Raw genomic sequence first — 16,335 nt, forward strand, 5'->3', positions numbered from 1 at the left:
GCCTTTTAACCTCTTATCTTTTCTTATATGTGCCTTTTATCTATTATTATAATATTATATTTTATTATAATGTTATGTTTGGTGTGAAGCACTTTGGTAATTCCCCTGTTTTTATGATGTGCTATACAAATAAAGTGGATTGGATTAGACTACAGTATAAGATAAGGGATTTTTCTCAATATTAGTTAGACATGTTATTGACCAACAGTCAATCAATTAATGGAAGAAGCTTAATGGCCACTCAGAAAGCGCACTCATCTGTCAATGCTGTTTCCAAGTGATAAATCACCATCTGCATCAAAGTGTACTAAATTCTTCCTTGGCCCAATCCTGATTCCTGCTGACAAACAACCAAACTAAACCACAAACATAACCTCTTTGGCGGAGGTGACTATTGCAAGATAATTTGTTAAGAAGTTAATAAATAATTGTCAGTCCCAAGAGTACACAGGTATGCACTCTTCTTTAAAAACCTTTACAAAATATAAACTCAACCTTGTCAAAATGGTATTTGAGCAGCTGCAGGGCAGACTCATGTTTGAGCTGCAGCTGAAATGTTAAACCACAGAGTTCTGCTTGCTTAGCAACAGGCTTCTGAAATAATGGAAGCATTTAGACCTTATTAATAATGAATTGTTCATCTGCATATCTGCCATTTCCCTGGCCATGTGTGTGTTTCTGTGTGACCTCAATCTAATTCATTTTAAAAGCATTCAACTGTTATTGATTCATCTCCAGATTGTCTTCTGTTTTAACTGAAACTATTAATCAATTGCTTTCGTTCAACCCCCATTAACAAACAAAAAACCTATAATTGTATCTGATGAACATGAAGGGTGACATAATGCTGATGAGGCCTATTTCTAATTAGTCGTGGCAAGTCATTAATATGAAATGATGGTAACGTATTTACAGTTTAGTCGTTCAGTCCCTAAGGGAATATAATTTCCTTCATTCATTCAGACAGACAGACCTGATGTTGTTTTCCTGAGGTCATGAATATAAACTGGGACTAATGAATCAAGTCAAGCATTGACCCGGGTCAGACTGCCAGCTTGATAAATAGTATGCACAGTCATTGAAAACACATTACATCATGAAACTGTCCAATGAGAACATATCACTGTGAGTAATACATGTGTTTAACAGCAGACTAATAACGCCAGCACATGGGTAATGTATCTGTCATACCATCATTTTATAAAACAGTCTGTTTGGTTGATTGCTTCCTCTGGAAATGCAGCTTATCGAGAACCGCTTATCCAAACAAACCTTACCTTGGACTTAAGAAAAACTTGCGAACTTAATCGGATGGACAAATCTCCTTTTATATTTGTTAGATTATTTCAATCCTACACAAACACACACACTTTTCTGTGTTTGTACTGAACTACTATTTTAAAATGTTTTCATTCACATTAAGATTCATCACAAACCCTTTTGCCTTTTGACCCTTCTGAAAAGAGTGTTTACTTACTTATCTATTAACTTACAAGAAACAGTGGAGATTATAAACGTTAGATAACAAAATACCTCTTTGAGTGGTCGCAAAAACTAGAAAAACTCAATATTGAAATGTAACATTTGCATTTAGCCATGATGACACAGACTTTTATTTCTGGATTGTTCTTTCAAAAACCCTTCAAGTTTACAATATCTTATTAAATCTTGGAGGGGTTCTGCCCCCCAGGTTGTGAACCACTGACCTGGCAGACAAAGGTCTATAAAAATAGGCTTCTGAGGTTACAGAGGCTCCAGATAGAGTAAGTGATTGTGACAGCACTCTGCTGGAGTCGAATGTTAGTGAACACAGAGAAGGAGGAAGGTGAGAGGCGAGGGAAGAGGCTCTCTCCTTTTGACCTGGAAAAAGGCATTTATTACTCCCCCAGACACTCTTAGCTAATTCCATCAGGGATTTGAGCAGGAAGGGGGACAGTTGCAGATTTACTATCCCCACTCTCTCGTTCTCATCTTCGCTGTCATTGGTTGTTAGCGGACCCACAGGGATCCAGCAGGATTTCATGGTGTCTGAGATCTGCTCCCTCTCCCTTCTTTTTGGGTTTTATTTATGTCTGAGCATCCTGTCTTTTGTTTTTCTTTTGTTAACGATTATAGATTGCTTTGCTGAAGGAATGTTACGTTACATTAAGGCTGCTCGATTATGGCAAAAATCATAATCTCGATTATTTAGGTCAATAATTGTAATTGCGATTATTAAATGCGATTATTAATTGACTTTGAAAACATCCATTTATTGGAGAAAAAACATTTGAACAGTATGTTTTTAACAGTTGATTAGCCTGAACTTTAAGTATAATTCAACTGAAAAAAAAAAAAAAGTAATAATAATAATAAAAGAATAATCGTTTATTTCGATTACGTTGTTTTCGCAATCGTTGCAAGCCATAATCGTAATCGCGATTAAAATACGATTAATTGAACAGCCCTACGTTACATTTTCATTTTTTCAGAGTGTGTGAGTGAGGGGCTGCTAAGCCTCGTATTCTGCTAGATTTTGGGAGGATCATAGCAGAGTGGGCAAAGACTCTTGAGTCTTTCACACTGATAATCCTCTTAAGCATCCGTGCCAATGCACACACCAACAGTCACCAAATAAATATGTGAACACAAACACACATGCTAACTGTAAAAAGCATCGATTTTTTAAGAAATGACAGTAAATGTTGAGTTTTAACCGTGCTTGCCTGTCTCCTTCACCTCTAAGATAAGATTCTTGTCCTGAAGGCAGAGATGTGGCGTCTCCTGGGTCTCTGGGAGTCTTTAATGTATTCACTCATATCTTTAATACTCTGTTGCCACTCCCAGATCTGCTCCAGGAGGTTTCATGTTACTGAACCGTAGAGTATTAAGATCCCTCCTTTTCCCGTGCGTGCGTGCGTGCGTGCAAACCCATCTATGTGCACATGTGTGTATCCTCCCCAGGTATGACTTTGCCCCAGCAGGGGTTTGCAGGATGCGTGTGTGTGCAGTAACAAGCAGTTGTTGAGTGGCAGAAAGCCATGACAACTGAGTAGGTCCTGGCTCGATGCTGCGGACGTCTTCTGGAAGCCTTGACCCACTTCCAAGTCTCCTCCTCCCCCCATGCCCACCCAAACATGCTGCATAGGGAAGCAGCTCTGCCCCAATCTGCTGAGCTGCAGTGTAGCTCTGCATGCAGATGCTGAGGAGAGGGTGTGCCTGTCTGTCTAAAAAATACAGTTTCCTGTGTGTGTCTGCATGTGCTGCAAGGTTGTGTGTGTGTCTGTGTGTTTGCAGGCTTACGGTAGTTGCAACACCTTGGGCAAAGTCACAGAGTTGCTACTTCTGCTGATTATATTAATGAGCGCTTCACTACAACTTGACATGTTCCACAGCAAGTATCTGATAAAGAGGAAAATAATGGGCAACGTATCACCGCACAGATTCGGGTCACAGCCCTAGGTTTGTTTATAAGTGATACAAGGACAAAGTGTTCATGTCATTTTAATGTTAAAAGCATTATTTTATTTTAACTTTAAACATTTCCAAAAATGTGAACCTGTCCTGAGGAATGTATGAACTATGATTTGGGGATTTTTTTTAAACCTAACATGCAAAAAAACATTAGGTTTCCGGACAGAATATGAGTCAACCAGTACAATGTATCAGAGCCAGACACTATGAAAACAGCGATGTCTCTAAAATGACTAAATGTGACTCATATGTAAATGTATACAGCAGGACATTGACATGAGACCAGGGAAAAGTGAATTATTCTGCTCGAGCCTTTGAAATCATGCACACTCTTGATATTTCCAGAGCAAACAGCCCTGGATTTAAGCCGTCCTGAGCTGGGAGGAGGCCAGACGGCTGGCTGATGGAGGGAAGCTCCACTGGGAAGGAGTGGAGACGCTCACTTAGTCATGGCCGTTAGACACAGACAGATTTATACAGATTACAAGCACATACAAGCCTGCAAGCAGCAGATGCATGTGCACCAACGTACATATACAGAAATGCTTTTAATATAGGCAAAGGGATTAGCACACATTTTGACTCATGGCCAGATGCAGAGAATATGCACCCACTAAGCCACGTCGACAAATGCATGAAGATATGTCTGCAGTAAGTCATAAAGAAACTAATTATGAGTTAAAAAAAAAATAATGAGTTCAATTATATTGTAAAATCCTTTTGGATTTGATAAAAATTATCATCTTTCATAACATCCTGGGATTACCTTTACTTGTCTGCTTTGACGTGATTATTTCTAATATCAAACCAGATCTGCAGAATATTTTTTCTGCTTATTTCTATTGTTAGTGAACTTAAAATGTGTCATATCCTCCCTTAAGGCTCTTTGTCACCACATTATCATTCTGAGTCCGTCTCCAACTCTCTGTCATCGCCCTTCAGTCTGCCAGCATCTGATGTCTATCAGGCTGACGTCACTCCGGACTTTTTAGGCAGCTTGCATTTTAACTCTAGTGACAGACCAGACTGATATTTACAGATGAGTATGTCTATTATCAGAGTGTCTGTACAGAATGCAGATTGAAAACTCAGTCTTACCAAAATACCTTTTTATTCTTTTTTAGAAATGCTAAACATTTATGCTGTGGATTATTTCTGGAGAACTACAAATGTAGTACCTACAAATGTTCAAGACTGCTTAAAAACATGAGATGGCATGATGAGCCATTTTCATATGATGAAATGCTGATTTCTTTTTTATTAAGAAGGTAATGTCAATATTGAGCTAGGCTAGGCTAACCAGCAAACTTTCGGGAAATCTAACGTTAGTGAGCGCTGATGGCAAACAGCCATTAACCATTGAACATCGCTTTTTCTCCTTTCAACACCTGCTGAGTCAGTCAACAGATTGACACACACACACACACAGTATCATTTCTTTAGTTGATGTTTTTTTTAATTTACTTTACTCAGCCACTTACTTGCTTATCAAGGTTGGAATTCTGTGACCTGAGTATGACTTGCTTTTACTTTGATAACTGTTACCAATAAAGTGGTACGCTACCATTATATTCGGGTAGGTTAAGAAGATGGAAGGAAATAGTTATGAAGTTAAGAAGATATAGTTAGCCTATGTGAAAAATAATTTGCCGTTTCTAGCAATATTGCAATCTTTAATTATATTTTAGGTCAAAAACAAACACCCAGGATGCTAAGCTAAATTACATGGATTATCCAACTAAAACATTTAAATAAAGTTTGACTTCTGATACTGATTGATGTTGGTTGATGATGTTTCTATATGGGACAGACTGCTCTGAAAATCATGTTGTATAGTTGACTGCAATGACATGACTTATTTTGTTTCTGTGTTCTTACCTCTACCATGACATACTGTATACTATGTTTAGAAGAACAGTCACGCTTGTGTGTTTTGGTGTGATCTCATTTGTCTGATCCACCTCAGCAGTGCTGGTGGGATAGATCCACAAAGGGACTTGTATTATCACGATGAGAGCTATAATCTGGGGCACTGCGGGGTGTCATTACAAGTGTTAAAGTGTGATTTAAAGATTGCAGTACAACATAATATTCTATCAACACAATAACAACCTCTCTCACTGTCCTGGAGGTCTTGTAGATACACATGTCAGTTTAGCATTTTCAAAACATCATTATGATAATTAAGGATTATAGGCTATGCTTTTCGGCATAAAAAGGTTTAAAGTTGTTGCTTAACTTATTTTTCTGTCTTTTCTTCCCTCAGGTGTTGTGAGTGCAGCGCCTCACTGTCACACTGGTATTATGAAAAAGAAGGACGGCTCTTTTGCAAGAAGGACTACTGGGCCAAATTCGGGGAGCTGTGCCATGGCTGCAGCGACCCGATCACCACCGGCCTCATCATGGTAAGAGCATCCACCCGCTGACTCTCCTCTCTCATCACCCCCTGGTTCTTTGTCTCTTTATCAACCTCGAGTTACAGCTCGCAGACACACTCCTGAGTCCATACATCTACAGCCTCACTGACTGGTGGGTGCCAACATATACACATGCTTGTAGGATCCGTGCCAGACCTGTAACTGACCCTGATGGCTCAGACTGCTGTGTCAGATTGTCTTACAGACCACCAGTGAGAGTCAGAGCTGTTGTTGTGACACAGGAGAGCAGGGTGGTTCATGTGCAGAATAGATGTGGTCACAGCACCGGAAAGCCAATAAACAATAGAGTGGCCCTCCGCTGATAAGTGCTGCTGCATTATAGAAAAGACAAGATACCAGCATCAAAAGAGAGTTGTGTCTATTTGTTGATTAGTGAAGAAGAAACTGATCAATACTGAATGCAATTTTCCTTAAGCTCCAAATGAAGTCTCCCCAGCTCCAAATGAAGTCTCCCCAGAAGTCTCCTTTAACATAAACTCAGCTGCTCCTGTAGGACAGGAGCAGCTGAGTTTATGTTAAAGCTGGTTAGGGAAAACAATGATCTCTTCAGCCACAAACACAGACCACCTCTTAGAACAAGTGCAAAGACATTCTCAAGGCTTGACAAAGAAAGTCAGACATGTGATTTAAGTCATGTCTTATTTTTGATCAACAGAAAATTCATTAGGAAAGTAGTATTAACTAGTATACCACATTTCTAGCTTTTCTGTCGCAAGGATTCGATTAATTTGATGATAAATTAATTATCGTTTTGTTTAAAACAAGATATCTCAAGACGTGAATTTATTAGTTATTTATGATAGTAATTTTCCTATTTTAAAGATAAAACGATGAATTGATTAATACAGAGAATAATCACATTCTGTAAGCATGAAAGATAATCGCTATTTGCAACCGTTCTTTCTTATAATGTATTTGACATATCACTGAATAACATCAGTTCTGCCAGCTTTTCAGTTTGTTTGACAGAGCCGCTGCAGGCTTTATAAACACTTTATTTCACTGATAAATGAAGGTTTCACATAAACTGGTGGGTGTATTTAGAAATGTCAGTACATTTGAATAATGTTTAGCAACAGCAGACTTTACATATTCCTCCCCGCTCTTTCATCACTTTGCAGAGTTGTTTTGAGTGTACCACCCAGAGAGGTACATTTAGATGTATCAGCCACGGCAGCTGACGATATGAAAAATGTCATCTGTATTTGGAAATATTTGAGACTCATATTCTGGAAAACGCCCGCCTGTCTACTTAGCATGAAGCTTTTATGAGAAAAATGTTAACTAATCATTTGCATTTTTGTCATTATAGACAGTGAAATAAGTTCTTTCTGAAGTGGGATTTGACCTAAATGATCATCATTTGTAGTGAAATTGTACACATTTTTTAATATAATATGTTTTACATTTATCTTTAAATACCAGTACTGCTAAATTATAATTTTTTATTTACTTTTTATATCATTTTTTATAAAGAAAATGTGGCTGTTACAATATGGTTTCGTGGCAAGTTGAGGCTCCCAAAGCCCAGACTTGATAAATAATTTACTGACTAAGATGGTTGAAATAAAAAGCCTAGTTCATTCCTTGCACATAAAGCATCTTCTTTGACACATTTGCCTCCCGGTCAGATACAGCAGCAAGAAGCTTCTGGCAGGTCATGTGTCATGGTCACGATGAGCACAAATCATTCATGGCTCGACCTTTCTCCCCATCTCTGAGAGTGTGTGTTTGTGTGTGTGTTTAGCATGTATTCTGCCTCCAGACAGCTTGCCCTTTGCAGTGCAATCTCAGTAATGAAACATGCAGGAGACTCTAAAGTGAATGAGGTGAAGATATTGCAGCACCGACTCTCCTCCTCTTTCTCCTTCGTTGGTTTCTTTCTCCTCTTACGGAGCAAAAACACTGTTTGACCGTCCCTGCAGTACACTCAGCCTTTCGTTGCCAAAATGGCCTGACCAATTGTATTACTGCGTAGATATGAACGACAGCTCCCTACGTCTGAGCCACACCCAGAAATAAGACTTCTACTGCATCAGTCCTGCACCGTCACTTGGTCGTCTGTGCAGATAAGCAGGGAACACAGTCCTATTTTAAAATTCTCTGACGCAACCGAACTTGAAAAGGCTGCTGCCACAGTGATAGAAAACACTTCAAGCTTCACTTAAAGCCACAGTGTGCATGTAGAAAATTAGACCTTGTGGTCAGCCAGACAGAAACATCATACGATAAGGGTTTAGTACTCCATCACTCTTACCACAGTGATGTCAAACCAACACGCTTTGATCTTAGACCTACCATTTGGGAACAGTTTTCTTATTGTTTGCTCTAAACTACACTTCTGTGAAACACCTTGGTAGTCAAGTCCCTCTCTACTGGGCCAGATCAATTACGCTTTAAAAACACTTATGTCATTGAATTTCTCTCCTCTCAACCCTCCTTCATTCTATCTGTCCATCACACCTTATGGATAATGTTTAGTAATCCCAACCAGCTCCACATAGAGTCAGTCAGCCTTTCTGCTAACAGCTCAGGGCTGAGAGCCAGCCAATGGGAGCGGAGCCAGACATCGACCTGGACCTGTTACACTTCAACTGTCCAACAGAAGATTCTGGTCTCACGGTTTCTCACCCTCACTGCTTTATCTTTGCCACAACACTCTGTAATCAGCCTGCTCTCCACACGCCTGTATTTCTTTAGAGTGGACCTTAATGTTGACCAGCATGACATTTAGCAATAACACACCCATGTAACACTGGTGCATATAATATGCTCCAGTTTGCCAATGCCTGGCGCTGAAACACTGCAGGGCCAAGCTGCCGATACATGGTTCATGGAGACATTGTCTCTAATCTGGGTTTTCTGAATACATGATTAAAGAAAAGCTCCTATCAGGTCAGGTGGTTGCAATGTTGGCCTTACTGGTATTTTTAGAAATTTTTGGGACTTTCTTTGTTTCTTGTTTCTCTTTCTTTGTTTCTGCATAAAGTAGTGAAACAGCTGAAGGTGAAATCCCAAATGTTTCTCTGAAATCACAAGTTGCTTATATTATTCTTTTGGACTTTTTGACATAAGATGTACCCAACTCAAGATCACATGTTCTCAAAGTCACGTCATGTGCTGTACCACTTCCCTCATCCCATCTAAAGGTCAGGTTTTGTTTCCTGTCTCAATCTTAAAAACACATATGGATTTTTTCCTTACATCATACATGGTTTTAAAATAAGAACCAAAAAGTGAAAGAATGAATAAAACATAGACATCAATGTCTAAAAAAAACACACCTGTCACGGAATTAATAAGTGAGAATAAGTTTGAGTCTTGTCATTAATTTTAAATGTGCTAATTTATTATATTACTCAATAGTGATTTTTCCAGTTGTAGAGAGACAGTGGTAGATTAAATAGAGCAGTGTGAGAAAGGAGATTTGTGTTCAGTGCCTTGAATTTCTTCTGACAGTATCAATGGTATACCAATATTTTCCTTCTTATGTGGTTCATTTTGAGAAATGTTGTTATCTTCAGGGGGTTGGCCACCAACACAATGGAAAGTCCCAAAGTTTAAGATTATGAGGCCCCACTGGTGTGAGGTAACTCTGTGGTTGAGTGGGAATCTGCCAGTAGTTTGTAGAAACGCCTAATCATTGTTGTGCCTTTAAGTGAAAACAGACAAATGTGTAATAAGGTTTCTGGAAATGATATTTCTTAAGATGTTGTTGCTGCTCTGGTTGGGACATTGTTTTCCCCACAACAGGATCAGCTGTTTATCTCACCAGTGGCTTTGAACACAACACAAACGTAGTGTAGAAGCTTGTTTGCATAATATTAAGTGAGAGTTGTGCATTAGGTCTCCTCTGGCAGGTCAGAGGTCAGGCTCAGCGTCGGGCTTGGGGAACGTCAGCCTATGGCTCAAGGCTGCCATTGTGTTTTCTTACTCAATCGGTATCAATGTGTTTTTAGAGAGATCATAACCTGAACAATGACCTCAACTAAAGTGTTTTTGAGACTTGTTTAACATTTCCTCTTTCCAGTGGAAACTCTGACAAAAGCAGCATCCTCTGGGGGTTGGAATCTCCACCGTGGATCGGCTGTGGGCTGCAGGGTTTCACTTCTGAGCTGCCAGCAGGTTTAAATGAACTCTAACTAATTAAAATGAACATGTCACTGATATCATTTTCCCTGCTCCTACCAAAGATGATAATATGTCAGTGTTGTTCAGCTTGTTTTGCTGCCCCCAAGTCAGCCAATGAAATGGTTCTGTTGCAAAATATTATAAGGTCACCTGTTAAACACCTTTTCATGTTTATTCAAGAATCTTTGGATACTACTGGAATATCTTTACATGCTGTTATGGTTTTAAAAAAAAACCTTATTCCTATCATACCGCCTGCCTCAATATAGCTGTATTCAGGCTCTTTTCTAGTGATACTCCCATTTTATCACACTTCCCGCAGCGAGACTCCCCCCGCTCTCTCTCCTATTGACAGTTCACGAGTGTCGAGCTCCCCCCCCCCCCCCGTTGATAATTCACAATCGTAGGCACGCTGTTAACAATTTTTTGTTACCCCTGCTGTATCCTGTAGTATGTAGTCACTCTGAAGTCAGGTATTGTTTTGTGAGCTCTTATAGTATGGTGTTTCGGCCGTTGCCAAACTGAAAGTCAACACCACAATTGTTATTTTTCTGCTTGTTGATGCTGGATGTGTGTGGATTTCTCTGGAGCTATTATTAATGCGACTTCCTCCCACTGTAACCTAATCAGTTCTTCTGTACCAGACATCTGTCTCTGCGGTCTTTCTCCACTGCTTTCACATAGGAACAACAGGCAGAAAAGAGGAGTCTATATATATCTGCCCACACAGATGGGCCTGTGAGCGATTGACACATGGCATGCAGGACATGTTAGGGACAGGAACAAAGTGAGACAGATAGGCGGGGAGAGAAGGGTGGAAAACATAGCCCCAAAGATAAACCTGTGAGAAGAGATTCAACCAGGAAGGAGAGGAGAGAAGGTAGAGCAGGAGGAGGGTCATAATAGGTCAGCTAAACGTTGTTAAAAAAAGATCACGCAAGCACTACACATGTCTTCATTTATAATCAATGATTTGTAATTGTGATCTTTTCCCTACATTTAACAAAAGACAAAAACATTGTTCTACATGTGACGAAAGGCTGTTTTTGTTGAAGTTCATTTGTTTTCTTGGTTTCACTTTCATGTGGTAAAACCCAAATGTCGTCATCTGATAAATGTGGAACAGGAGGAAGAACTAATATACTATACTGACTTAAAAAAATGGCTTGTTGGTCAGCTACGCAGTTTTAAAGAATCCATTTGAATAATTAATTCAGTTGTTTATGTATTATTATAATTATCCAATAATGTCACAAATGTTCTTGTTTCATCCTATCAAATTCAAAGATTTGCTGCTTTTCTGCCGAGTTTAATTGTATAGTCAGTTGGGATTTTAAATGTCATGCCATCAAAATAAGTAGCTTTAAGATATCACTATGGGCTCGTTTGACTTAATGATTAAACAGTTAATTGAAAGTATGATGGACATAGCAATCATTTATAATCTCTGCACCTGTAATAGGGACATGTTATAGTGTTGAAAGGAACATAATAACAAGCACTGTAAGTTAAAATATTGTCTACAAGGTTCAGCACTTACATGTTTTACCATCTTCATACTTTAAACAATGCGGATATGCCTTAGTTTCCCTAGAATAATAAATATATATACAAAAATATATATTAGCAAATGTAGATTATTTCCCCCCCACATGATGTCCCATAAGTCACGCCTGTGACTGTCACACTGCTGGTTTCACTGGTTCGGAAATGTGATTGCAGAAATCGGGGGCATCATGGGAGAAGAGGGGGAGTGAGGAATTTACCAAAGACACCAGGGGGTAGAGGGTGGGGGTGTGAATGCATGTGTGTGTCTGTGTGTGGTTGAAGCAGCCGGTCGGCGCGTGTGCAATAGTGGGCGGGGCTTAACCGGAAACGATGAGGTCATAGCAACAGTGAGAGAGAAGAGGGAGGGAGGGGGGAGAGCCGGGAGGAGTGACATGGACTCAGAGATGAGCTCAGCTGCAAAGGCGTAGGCTGCTCTCTCTCTCTCCTCCCTCCCCCGGCTGCTCCGTCTCTCCGGCCGGTTTGGCTGCTGCCGGTGTTTTGTTGTGACATTGGGGGAATCGCCTGCCTCACTAGAATGAACTAGAACAGCTGGGAGACTCGCCGGCTCTTGCTGACATGGTGGGAGACTTATTTTTCTGGAGCTTCTGCTGTCTCAGGCTGTGGAAGAGAGATAAGAAGGTGAGGCTGTTCACTGCTGCTGCTCTGGGTTACCGGGAGTGATGGGTGATGTACGCAAGCCGGCAGGGGGGCAGACTGATGAAGTGGCAAATGGTGTGCCGGTTGCTCTTGCAGATACTCTTTCCATCTCTTTCATTTTAAATCTTAAGCTAAATCATGAGACTGTCAGCTGGAGTGTGTGTTTGTATGTCATTTCAAACTGGGTCAGTGTATTGCTTAGTAATTACAGATCTGCCCCTTTTTTGTGTGTGTCGCACAAGCTTTTTCTTTTTTTCACGGCATTAAAAACTGATGAGCCAAGGCAGGCGAGCTATTTTTAGAGAGCATTCTTCTTCAGATAAAAGTAGGATTTTAAAGTGTGTGAGTGCACACATTCAGGGACGGATAACAGTTGTCTTGTCTTATAACAGTGTCGCTGTGCAGGGTTATTTTTATTTACCACCTACATGCAGGCCACGCTGTAAACCACAGTGCATGTGAGACTTACAGAGAAGAAGCTGAATACATTAGAGCATGTCTGAGGCTGCATACTGTGATACTGTACTGTTTGTAGCTGTCGGGGGTTTCCATTCAGACAGCATCAATGTGGCCCACTGTCTTCTCTCTTAGCCTTTCACTGTAATTGTATTTGCTTAAATGATGTTGACTGTAGAAAGTCTAAGAGAGAACCAGGATCATGTCTTTCTTTGACTTTCTATCTACACTACTTTTGCTCAACTGTTTAAACCAGTTTATTTGTACTTTTGACACACTTTTGGGATTGGACCCAGGTGTAGCGCTCTCTGTGAGGAGTATCAGGTACCTATTGCACATGCTGTTTCTGACTTTTTCTTTGAAACATGAGGTCATTTCTTTAAACACAATTCCTAATCTACGTGATTCTGGGAGCTTAGTCACATATGGACTGTGTTTTTGAGTTTAGCCAATGAAAGAGGCTTTTCAGGTGAAGTTCATTACATCAAACATGAGGTTAAGCAGAGCCAGATCTCCCATAATTCAGCGAGGCCATTCAGAAGCACCTTCAGCAGTGTTGTTATGAGCTCATCGTTCCACATTTAGCCGGAGCGAGGTGAAGTCAGAGGGTGAAGCTGGTGTTTATGTGGGACTTGTTGAGGTTAGGAGACCAGAAGGCATGTGAAGGTCCCTGATGAGATCCTGCTGAGTAAAAACACATTGCACACGTGTATAGAGTATAAGTCATCCAACCTCTGAGTGTTCAACAACAGAGAACTAAACAGGTTTTAAATCAACAATTTGTGTCACAAAATTGTTCAACACACAAAGATAGGTAGTTTCTAATCAAAGAGTTTGAATACTGCCAGCCAATATTAATGTTAAAAAGGCTGGAAGCAGTTGACTTTTTAATAGCTAAAATAATAGTTTAAGCTCAACTAAGTGATCTTTTTTTAAATGTTTTTCAAAGAAGTCCCTAAGCAGAAGACGCCCAGTATCAGGCTGTCTGAATAGTCAAATGTCAACTAAATTAATGAAGTTATTAAATAAGTTACATTTAATGTAAAAATGTAACAATTTTTATTTTTACTGTGCAACATTTCCATTTCGATTGTTATTTTTATGATGGGACCAAAATGACTGGACTATGATGCTTTTATTGATATTGATGCATCAGTGGGAAATAATCATATCTGACAAATACTCATCCACTTCAGTCTGTGGAAATTCTTCAGTTCCAACATGTCTCAGATGTTTCACCGCCTGATTCACTTAATCACTGAACTTCTCCCCTCCTTCATTTCAAATAACTTTTCTCATTTGTGGTTTAACAGTTGGCATCTATTGCTGCTCTTCTTGTGTTTCACGCCTGTTGACAATAAGGGAAATGTGAAATGATGTGAGTAAAATGAAAAATGTGTAGAGAAAATCTGAAATGTGTAGAACATTACATTATGAGGCAATAAGGAACTAAACGAATATGAAGAGTTACTAAAAACAAAATAGATTTTGAGTTTTTATCAACTTAGCAAAAAGTTAAAACAAGTGTTTATAGTATTTAACACTGTAATGCTATCAAATGTCACTCGTTTACTTAGACGTGACACTTTTAAGTCATCACCTAAAATCTGAACTCTTACCCAGACTTCCTAACTCATTAAAATATAAATAGAAGTGATTACACAGACCTGAGCTCAGGAAAAGTCAACACGTGCACTGATGGCCTCAATGAGTTGTCAAGCATCCCTGACTTTCTACCTACTTGTTTCTGAGCTGTTTAGTGTCGATGAGAGCATTAGCATCGCCATAAATTCCTTTAAATCACTTAAAAGGGGGTTTTCACATTCCACAGCTAACTAAAGGTCACACATATAAATCGTTTAAAATAAATAAAGCTTAAGGGTCCTGACACGCCAAGCTTCCCGACCATAAAAAAAAAAAAAAAGATTATCTTCTTAGCCTGGAAGTCAGGAATCCATAGGGGGTTAAAGAAGAATCTAAAAGGGTCATAAAGGATCACTCAAGTAAGAAATTAGAGAGCCTAGTACTAAATTAATTATTTCTTTTACTTTTCTCCCATGTTTTTTTTGTAAAATATTGTATCTTTGTCCTTGTTTAAGAGCTGGTTTTACCAGATGTTCCCATTTGTTTACGTGGAGATTAGTTGCTATTTCATCTCAGACAAAGCCATGTCAAACTATTGCATGCAACTTTGAGCGAAAGATAATATCGAATATAGACACGTCTGTCCTGACCATTGAACAAAAACTTGGGCTATTTGAAATTGAAGTTTCACCAAAATGAACCAACATACCCCAAATTACAAAAGTACATGACTGCTAACTCTAATATATGCACAAACAAACAATACCTAGATTTAAAGGATTGAGGTGCAATATTGTTTCGCCCCTAAAACTTTTTTTTGCCAAATATTAAACACCTTTGTGAAGCTACAGTGAGTTTCTGTGTATGTACTTCATGAATAATGCTATTGTTTATTCCTAGCAACTGGTTCAACATTTGAACGCCTTTTTTGAAAGATATTTAATACATTTTAGAACAACCTCATTTATTTAATGACTCATTTCTCAAATAGATGTTACAACCCAATACAGGGCTCTTATTAAAAATATCTGAGGAGGGAAAATAACTATTGGATTGAAATACATGTCTTTGAGATAGAAGAAAAACAACAGCAAAATGGATACATCCATTCAAACCAACATTACGATTGGCAGAGTGGCGGCCATTTTTACGTCGACTGATGCATTGCAAAGTGACTGTGGTAGCCGGCACTCAATTTGTATTCGGCTACATTTCCATCAGTTTTTCCATAAACACATATCAAGAGCAATATTAGTATGGATGAATATGTGACCAAGATCCCCATCAAACATGGCAACTGAGCATTGAGCTGCAACTTGAGTTAGTTACTCCGGCAACCCGTCAACCCACTCACCCTTTCCCCGGGTGACATGTGTACACAGTCTGGTTTGTTGTCACTGGAAAAGGCCATGAGGCTACATGACCTGCTAAAACACAGTCACACACTCGTGAGTAAGATGGGCTAATAGACAAATCATGGAGTACACTCTCTGAGGCTTGATGGCGCTGTGTTAGTACATGTGATGTTTCTTTAATCAAGCTGTCAAGCAATCACATGGTTTAATATCACATGGAGTATCTGTCTGTTTTACACCTTAACTTTGAAGAGGAAGCATGTCCTAAAAACAGCAGCTGTCGCCTGTCAATTGGGTTTTAGAGACATGCGTGGGCGTGTGTTGTGTGTGTGTATATTGTGTGTGTTTGGTGTGTGTGTGTGTGTGTGTGTGTGTGTGTGTGTGTGTGTGTGTGTGTGTGTGTGTGTGTGTGTGTGTGTGTGTGTGTGTGTGTGTGTGTGTGTGTGTGTGTGTGTGTGTGTGTGTGTGTGTGTGTGTGTGTGTGTGTGTGTGTGTGTGTGCGCACGTGTGAGATGCCTGCCTGGCAAGCAAATGGCAGCCACAGTGTCAGGCTGTGCAGAGCCACACATCCTTTTTATCTCCGTCCAGCTGTCCTCTCTTCCTGTCGTAATTATTTGTGGGCCTGCACCTAAGGAACACACAGAGGCAGAACAAATACACATTTACAGCCACTTACAGGCAGCTCTGATGCAGAATTGAAAGCACATAATCTC

The 16,335-nt window shown here is 39.6% G+C and overlaps 1 protein-coding gene across 2 annotated transcripts in view; it reads left to right on the plus strand.

Annotated features, from left to right (window-relative positions):
* Nucleotides 1-16,335, plus strand: part of limk1a (LIM domain kinase 1a) — a 50,205-nt gene that overhangs the window by 19,853 nt on the left and 14,017 nt on the right. The window contains exon 3 of one of the 2 annotated variants that reach the window (XM_079677347.1): nt 5,720-5,858. In XM_079677347.1, coding sequence (XP_079533473.1) covers nt 5,720-5,858 — 139 coding nt within the window. Of the gene's footprint in view, nt 1-5,719; nt 5,859-11,951; nt 12,210-16,335 lie in introns of those variants that run through there. The other variant, XM_079677348.1, reaches the window with a different exon arrangement.

The sequence above is a fragment of the Notothenia rossii genome (assembly GCF_949606895.1).
Source record: "Notothenia rossii genome assembly, chromosome: 4".
NCBI lineage: Eukaryota > Metazoa > Chordata > Actinopteri > Perciformes > Nototheniidae > Notothenia > Notothenia rossii.